Source organism: Cygnus atratus, chromosome 3 (genome assembly GCF_013377495.2).
Source record: "Cygnus atratus isolate AKBS03 ecotype Queensland, Australia chromosome 3, CAtr_DNAZoo_HiC_assembly, whole genome shotgun sequence".
NCBI classification, from domain to species: Eukaryota; Metazoa; Chordata; class Aves; order Anseriformes; family Anatidae; genus Cygnus; species Cygnus atratus.
Window position 1 is genome coordinate 84414749 of NC_066364.1, and position 9216 is coordinate 84423964.

The 9216-nt window shown below is 38.6% G+C and overlaps 1 protein-coding gene across 13 annotated transcripts in view; it reads left to right on the forward strand.

Moving 5' to 3' along the window:
• The window catches only part of CNST (consortin, connexin sorting protein), a 48791-nt gene extending 40031 nt beyond the window's left edge, over positions 1-8760 (forward strand). For all 13 annotated transcript variants that reach the window (XM_050710162.1, XM_050710167.1, XM_050710163.1 and 10 more), the window contains one exon: positions 2424-8760. In XM_050710162.1, coding sequence (XP_050566119.1) covers positions 2424-2629 — 206 coding nt within the window. In that variant the 3' untranslated portion in view covers positions 2630-8760. The remainder of the gene's footprint in view (positions 1-2423) is intronic.
• The last annotated feature ends 456 nt before the right edge of the window (positions 8761-9216 follow it).

Consider the following 9216-nt stretch of genomic DNA (forward strand, 5'->3'; position numbering starts at 1 on the left):
TAAGCCTTTGGTTTCTATTGTTTGGTTTCTATTGTTCCTCCAAATTAACATTTATTAATTCTCCTCTCTGAGTGTTGTAATGGTCAGCGTCTCCTCTTAATGATTATCTGAAGTGAAAGCGTATTGAGAACTGGGGGAAGAAGAGGGACAAATGACACTAACTGCAGAATTAAACTGGTATGAATTACTACTAAAAAGTTATCCAGCGATATTGTCTTGTGAGGTATTGCTATATAGAGAAAAAATACAAAAAGGAAAAAAAAATCAGGTAACACTGCTTAGCAGAAATCAACCAAGCAAGCAGTTAGAATCTTAAAATAACGTATGAAGTGAGTCCATTAGTTGCTTAGTTGCCTCTTTTGCAGTGAACATCATGTTTTCTGCATGGAAGGAGATTGCTAGGTACTTCGCACTATATACTTTAATATATTGTGGGAATTTATGAGCTTGTTATTTTGGCATCCCCAGAATCTTTTAACATCCAAGAATAAGATTTGTAGAAGGAAAAAGAATCAAAGCTTTATTAGTGGGCTGTGCTAATGCTTTGTGTTGTGATCAGCATTGTCTCATTGCCTTCCCTTTTTTGGGTCTGTCTGTTGCCTTGTCTAATTCTTGCATCTAAACTACTTGGAATAAGGACTAGCATTTTGATTTTAACTAATGCATTACTTATTCAGTGAGCTGCTTGCTCATGAGCAGAGTTTGTAAGTGCCATAGTAATATTAGTTCAATTTTTAGCAATGCAGTTAACACTTGAAACAACCTCTGAGGACAATTCTCTGTCAATTCAAATATGTAAATCAAGATAAGCTGCAGCTATCTTTCATGTATTTACATGTAACATACATATATATATAAGCAGATACTCATTGCATTAGTTATGTTTGTCAATATCAGAAGTTGTAGCTTAATTCATGAACCAAACACTCTTTTTTTCCCCGTTATGTGACTCGTGTTGTACAGAAGGTCAGAGCAGGTAGCTGAAACAATCTGATTTGACCCATAAACATTGCCAATGTATGCGACTTCTTTTCTTGGGTGTAGCACGGTTGGTGCCCATACTGTGATTAAATTGTATGAAATGAATATTTATCATTCCTGGTTCACCAATGAACTTTTAAATTGTTGAAATATTAATTTTTTTGTTTGTTATCTCTAACTCCAGGAACTCGGTTATTCAGTAAATATTGCACTGTCACTGTTGCCAATTTCTACAGCATTTTACTGAAATGCTATAATTTTAAATTTCAAAAATTATAAATACATGCCTCTGTGCCTATAATATATATATGTATATGTATGCTTATACGTACATACACTTACACACACACACCTCAAGAAATCTCATGAATTTATATCATTGTAATCCTTTCTTACCTTTCTGCCGGTCTCTGCCTTTTTTATTATTCTCAATATACTCATATAAATTAGTGATATTTTAGTCCTAAAGGTAGTGTTTGATCAAGTGCCAAATAATTTTAAAGGAATCAAGATATTGAACATTTAACATTTAAGTAAAGCCAAATTCTGTTCTGCAATACTGGCATGGTTTCATAATACTTCAGTACAGTCTGCTGGAGAAACTGAGCAGAATTTTAACGCTTCATGATGTTTCCCACATGCTGAAAAGAAAGTCAATTTACTGCCCAAAAAGGAGCTTATTGCATCTTTTTCTTGAAATTATTTAGAAACGATTTATCTTCTAAATAAAATTCCAGTATTTTCTTTTTTTTTGGTTGCGTGTTTTTTTTCCCAGGACTTAATGATTCATAAGGAAACTTGATTTTTATTAGTATTACTTTTAATCAGATTTAAAAAAAAAAAAAAAAACTTGAATTTTTCCTGTTTCTCCTCCCAGATGTAGGGTGAAAGGAGTTCAGAAATGTTCTTAGAGCCTCTTCAGTCTGACAGAAAATGCAGACGTTCATGTGAACAACTTACCAAGGATAAGTGAGGTTGTGAGGGTGTAGCAGCACAGCTGTAGCCTCTTTATTGGAATAAACAGTCACGCAAAGAGTTACCACAGAATAATGAAGATGTAACTAACCCTTGACGATAGCCTACCCTGAAGTTTTTGTCTCTATCCTTATGGTCAAAATGTGAGAGTAAACACAAGCAGTTCACCATATCACAGTCAGTGGCAATACAAATGAAGGAAGAATATTTACATTTGTTCTGTTTTTAATTTAATTTCATTTCACATATTTCTGTGAAGGAACGCTTTGGTTCTGTGACATTTAAGTCTGTTATACTTCCATGTGGACTGACTCCACAAGTGATACTATCAAGGACAGGGACCCAGGTTGCAGGAAAGGCACTGTATAATTATTTATGGTTTCCGAAAAGAATCTTAGGTTTTCTCACACATGTTCCTATTGCTTCGTATGGTTCTTTATACAACTTTTCTGCTCTTCTATTTGCAGATGAAGTAGCTGGTGGCTCCTGTATTTTGCTCATCCTGCTGTGCATAGCAACTGTTTTCCTTAGCATTGGAGGAACTGCACTGTACTGCAGCTTCGGTGACATGGAATCCCCGGTGTGTACAGATTTTGCAGCCAACATGGATTTCTATTATACCCAGATATTGCAGCATGTGGAAGAACTGAAACGCTGGATAGCCTTCTCCTAGTTGAAATGAGCAGAGACGGCACATTGAGAGCTTACCACTGATCATTGGTAGAAAAAAAACTGTGATTTCAAGTTCTTGGTAACACTTGCCACCTGCAGGTGTATGTGATGATGTACTTACACTTTTACTTAGAAATTGAGAAAAATCCTAGTTTAGCATTCAGGTGGCAAAATGTTCACATCTTAAGCTGTAGCAGCGTGGTATGGGAGAACAAAAAGTCATTCTCTTCACCCTTTTAAGATTACACAAGCAGCTTTTCAATAACTTGAGCAAGTGAAGAAGAAAGAAGAAAATTGACTGTCTTCTATATACTCTCTCATTGCCACACCTTGTGTAAGCAATCTCTGGAAGCCTAGTTAAAGGACAGCTTTGATTTACAGCTGTTTGTGCAAAGCTGTTGCCTCCAGCTATCATGCAATAAGTCTGTGTTTTACGAAAACATTATTTTTCTTCTACGTCTTACTATTTTTCTCCATTTTAATTCTCCTGGTGAGCCACGTAATAATTTGGGTGGAGTGAGAAGAGTGCAGCAGCATTCACAGAGCCCTCATTTGGTGAAAACAGGCTGACCCTGTATATTATAGCTTATGGTGAATATCATGAGTGGGATAAATCTGCTGGCAGATTTCACAAAACTTCCTGCAACTTTACTCCCGGTATTGTGTGGGCTGTTTTAGAAGTAGAAGGATAAAAAAGAAATCATCGGTCTCACTAAACACGGAAACAGGAGCAAGATGTTCAGTAAATTATTCATGTTACTGTAGAGTGGCTTTGGCCAGTTTTAAAGGACCTGGTAGTAGGTGTTGGGCTAACTGGGTTTTCTGTCCAGCTATGTCACTGACTTACGGTAATCACTTTGTGCCTCAGTTTTTCCTCCGTAAATGGGGAATAATGATCCTTGCCTTTGTCTGTGAATATTTATTGCAATTAGGGCTCGTGTCTGATTCTCCTGCAGCCCGGCGGAGCACACAGGATCACTGAACTGTGTGGCTGCAGCCTCTCTCACTGAGTGAGCACTTATGTACAGTGCGACTGATCCAACAGAAGAAATTCAGAGGCTAGCTTGAGATCCGCAGTATGTTGGTAGTCCAGGGCACTCATTCCAGCAGAGAAAGCACATTTGCATCTATTTGCCCTCCAGATCTGAGACTCATATTGTAAAATCTGCTCTCGTTTTCTACCAGCTTTAAATCAGTACAAGAGTCGTTTTAAATGGATATTTCTGTCACCTGGTGCTCAGCCCTTTCTGTGTGGTATGTGAGAGAAACACTGACGTGACGGCAAAGGTCAGAATTAGTGACACAGGCCTTTGGCCCACGCTATGGTCAAAATGTGGCAGCTGTTCTCGTGCAGAGCATGATGCTGATGGTGGTGTGTGAAATGAGTCCTTCACACCTCAGAAAACAGCAGTTTTGAGGGGTCTGCTTCACTCCGCTCCGCTCCCATCTCCAGCTTATTAATGTTGTTTGATGCAGTTCCTTCAGGTTTAGGATATTATTTTGTAAACTACTACAAAGTGAAATCTTCAAGATATCGCTCAGAGTTATAACATCAACCAATCATGCTTTCTGCCATTTGCAAGCCGATGTCCCTCTAGTGAGCTTGATTGTTCCTAACGCACTGTTATACTTAACGGGTTTTTAAAGTGAAAGTTAAAATCATGTTTTTTCTAGAATAAACTGCATGTATGATTTCTTTTTTGGTTTTCACTGCTGAGGCTTGATTTATCTATACCTTAGGAAGCCTCATGTGCAGCTCTATATTAAAGTAGCAAATTTAAAATACCCAAATTAAGGAAAACTTTTGCTTTCACAATGAAACTTACGAATGGTAGTTTGGCATATTTTTTGTTGGTTATTCTCAGAGCATTATAAAGCTGGACTAATGTTAGGGAGAAGGGGAGAGATGCTTTTGTATTTTAAAGTGTTACTGGCTGGTTCAGTGTATTATTTTAATTTCCGGTTTATGTATTTATTTAGTTTTTATTTTAAAGAAAAACTTAATTTTCTTCTTTTTTTGGTAATTTACTCAGAGTAATTAAGCATGCATTTGGTTAAAATATGTATTTAGAGTGATTGTGTAGTTAAAATATATTTTGCATTTCTGTAACTTTGCATTGAGTGTTTCAGGATATTAAGTTTGTTCCTAAAAGACTACTGTTGATTTCAGCTTAAAAATCTGTTTAAGTTTTTGTGCACTTCATCACCAAAAAGATCAAGAGGTATATATAGAACTATTTATTCAAAAATATATGAGATATGAAGATCGAAGATCTTCTACGTTTGTTTAATTAGAACTATTTTAAAATAATTATTTTATTTAAAACTGTAAATCTATTTAAAGTCAAAGCGATTTTTAATAAGCGGTTCAATTTAAAATCCATGGTCCAAATCCTGGTACGGCAGCTTCGTGTTATATTCCCAGTGCAAAGATTCGCTAACATCAGCAGAACTGCCTACAAGAAGACCATGAAAGGGTAGCACGCCACTTTACAACATGCATCTGAGAAAAAATGAGTTCCCAGATGTTCTGTGTAGCTCAGCTACCTTACACTGGTGCTGTAACGTGGAGCATCTCTCCAGCCTTCCTGGCCTATGCCAAGGTACTGCTCCTGCAAGGTGTCTCAGGATTTGGGGGAGCAGAAGGAGCACATTCGCACAGGCTGCCCAGCTCCTCATCTGAGCTCTTCACTCCTCAGTTGCAGTTGAGGACTTGAGTCTGGATCTAATTTCCGTCGGCATTCCTTTATAAGAAGCGGATAGTACTAACTCTTGCTTCGCCTGACAATTCTGCTGGTACACGCAGTTTGGCTGGTCTGTACTACGTTATCAGACTTGCAGCTACCAACGTAAAAGATGTGCTTTGTTTGAACACCAAGGAGTGTGCGAGTTGGCTTCGTGTTGGCATTCCCATGTGTTCTGTTCCTTCTTGATTGCTAGTGACATTGCTTCCACCTGGGTGGCCCGAGGGGTGAGGATCTTAGGGAAATCCGAGCTGAAAGTCGATTTGAACGGTTATCCTCATCTGAGGATTTTGTGGTAAAATAGTGCTGAACAGCAGCTAGGAGTGAAATAGGAAGCAAGGAGAGGGGAAAGGCTTTTTCTGCCCTTTGTGCATCTGTAAAGCCTTCTGTGTGTAAGTTTTCATTTACTCTCTTGCCTTCCCTGCCACTGTCTGTATGGTTGTTCTGCTTGGCAGCAGAGGAAACATTGTGCCAGTGTAAAAACGTTTGTAGCCAGTAGGAAAATTCAGGGAATGGTTCGGTACTTGGCAGTAGTTAAAACTAATTCCTTGAAGGATGACTGGGATGTCAGGGTGGTAGTTCACCTTCAAAGGTGGAAGTTGTGGGCACTTAATCACCTGCCGCACTCTACCAGAAACCCCGCCTTCCAGTTTATTCAGTGAGTGTCATTATTTTTAGAAAGGTTCTTGTGATAGAGCAAAACCAAGAAGATGCTTTGTGTCCATTCAGCATAAGCTGCCAAAAAGAGCTTTCTGATGACATAATGAGCACCCTCACCCCAAATAACATGAAGGACACCAAGAAAAGCACTATGCTGCAGCATAGCCACGCTGTACCACAGGCTCGTTTTCAAGCAGTGTCAGTAAGGAAGCGTTTTCACAGCCGAGATGTGCCAGGAGAAGCTTGTAATCTAGACACAGCCCGTGTTTTAAGATTTGTCCAGTATCTTTGCTCTCATGCTTGGAAAATGCATAGCACTGGTCTCACACAGCGGGAAGTAGCCTAACCAAAGGGAAGACTCTTGTTAGAGTTCTCTGGGAGGAAAGGGCAAGCTTGAAATATCAAATGAGCAGAGTAGATTGGAAGTCCAAGTTCTTGTGTGATTGGGCATTATTCCACTCAATAACCAAAGGGGATGCTACCCTCCCAGGAAAATATCTTTGCCTACTTTGTACCATAATGTAAAACCAAGACCATCTGAAAGGACTAATAACCATTTGTAACAAATTTAACTTTAGCTACTTTTAGCAAAAGGAGTAAATAATTGTTTGAAACCATCACCCAAGCTTGTAATTTAAATACTGTAGCAAAAAAAAATAAAAATAAAAAATGTCCCAAAGAAAATATATGAACCTTTTTGGGTACTGTTATTTTTAAATATATGAAAACACTGAGATGATGTTCTGTGAAATTCAAGTAGTATCACCAAGGAGAATTTTATGATCAAACCCAAACCAGAAGGGTAAATGAGGATAAAATGCATAAGGTTTGGTTTGGTTTTTGGCGAAATGTAGGTTTCATGGGTTTGTTGGTTGGTTGGTCTTTGTTTTAATAGCTAAATGAAACCCAGCCTCTTCACAGAGCATGGTTTCTCTAGACAGCTTTTTAAAGTACTGAATTGTTACCTTACTTCTTTGCTCCAAAAGAAGGTATTGGATGGTAAGTTTCAGAAATCCTAGGGTGGGTGACTTGCTAAGAGATCACAGGCCAGTCCGCTCTTTGAGTTCAATTGAACAAAACCAAATCAACTCCGCCCAGCCCAACCCAGCTGCCTCCAATTTGAACAGGAGCGTGCCAACACTGCGTTTAGCAGCATCCCCCTTCCTTGGCTCTTCCCCCATGAGCCACTAAATGAGGCCACCCAGGATCTTAGACTGGCTGAAAAACTAGTGAAATCCTACGAGGAAATGAGTTGGTTTTGTTAATCTTGTTCTGTTTTTGTCATCTTTCTGTTTTATATTTTGTAACTGTTCTTCACAGCCAGAAAAGAGGAAAAGTATAATAATGTAAATGGAGAAGAAAAAAAAAAAGAGAGAGATTTGTGTATAATTTCATTGGAACTTGAGATAACATCTCATATAGCTACCTAAGGAAGCTTAAAGTATATCATGTCTCTAAAGAGACATTTAACTCGAACTCTAAAGATCTAATGATCTTTAGGCATTGCTTCTTTGAAGCTCTTTTTATTATTTGTGGGTTTTATTATTTTGGATTAAATGGCATGGTAATTCTTCTCTGGCTTAATAAGAGCCTAGGGTTCATTGTATCCAACATTGTACAAGAATTGTGTTCATCTCATGAAGGAAGTGATGATGGGTAGTAGATGCCTGCTTTGTTTTAAAGAGTAGCTCTGTGATGGCTAAGCTGTTACAGAATCGATATGGAATTTCACCCAAAGGTCTGATTCTGCCCTTAGGCATCTTGAGCTTGCTGTTAATGACAAACAGGCTAAAATTAAAAATAAACATGAAAAATAAACAGGCACTGCTGAAGCACACCCACAGTTTCAAAGGCACGGCTAATATCAGACCTCAGTCCTCTATTAATCTAAAATTGTTGAGCTGCACTTTCTTGAAAACAAGCTTGAATCCAGCTTCACATGACAGTAGGTCAGTCAGCTCTCCCCTTTTTCTTTCAGCCAAGAAACTGTCTGGCAGTATCATCTTTGAGCCAAAATAGGCCCCGATGTAGGACTCATTTGCTAGGCTGTTGGGGAAGTTTTCCAGTAACGCTTTTGTCAAGTTACAGTTAATGGTTGTGTCCAATTTCATCGCACAGCATTGAAACTGAACTTAAGCCCCACAGTTGTGCTTTCATAGACTAATCATCTTTAAAGCCATTATCAAAAACAACTTTCAGAGTGAGAACTATAGATTTGTTTTTTTCTTCAGAAAGTGCCATGTGCCTAGTACTGCAATGAGAAAATGTCACTTTTTCGCAGTTTTGCCGCAACACTGCAGGATTTCACAATTGCTGTTGGTAATCCGTGGAAGCAGAGGCAATGCAGCATTTCCTACAGCGCATCCCTGCAGCTGGTCGGTGCTCGTTCAGCTGTCCTCAGCGTGGCTTTCATGAGAAAGTCTTTGTTACATCGCAAGTGGCGGTGAAAGCGGGTCTGTGCTAGAAGTCGAGCAACGTGAGCTCTGTGAGGCTACAGGATTAGCAGGGGTATTTTGATATGACTTTTCTGTGCTAGCTGAATTCAGTGCACTGTAGAAAGGGCAGAGAAAAGAGAGCAAAAGGTTTGAATCATTAAAGATCCGTGAATTTCAGTAAGACAAAATGTCAGCATCTACCATCGTAGAAGTTAGCAAAGTTGCTCCAAACTGTCCCACTGCAAGTAGTAGGTAAATGTAGATTTGAAAAAGGTAGAAAGAAAAGAAAAAAGAAAGAAAGAAAAAAAACTATATGCTGAGGATTCCTAATGGCATTCCTAATTCAAAGATCTGAGTCTTTTAAGTACAAGTTGGTAAGTAAGGGGGGGAACTTCTCAAGATTGTACAAATGTTATAGGCAAAGGGCTGCAGAAAACTTAATAAAGACCTTTGAAAGAGGATCAAAAAATGTATTGGTAAAAGATGAAAAATATTTTGGATAATGACATCTACCAGGGGTGGTGTGTTTTCCAACTAGATTTTATAGAACCAAAAAAAAAAAAAAAATGCACAATAGTTTAATGAAGACAGGGAAGAGAGTGACTAATGGTTAAAATATCACTGGCTTCTTTGCAGGACTCCCTAGGAGGAATTTAAGTGGTCTGTACAAGGTCACGTAGCAGGCAGAAACAACACAGGATCAGAGCTTATAAATCCTGCCTTCTGATCTCGTGCCTGGTCCTGGTGCC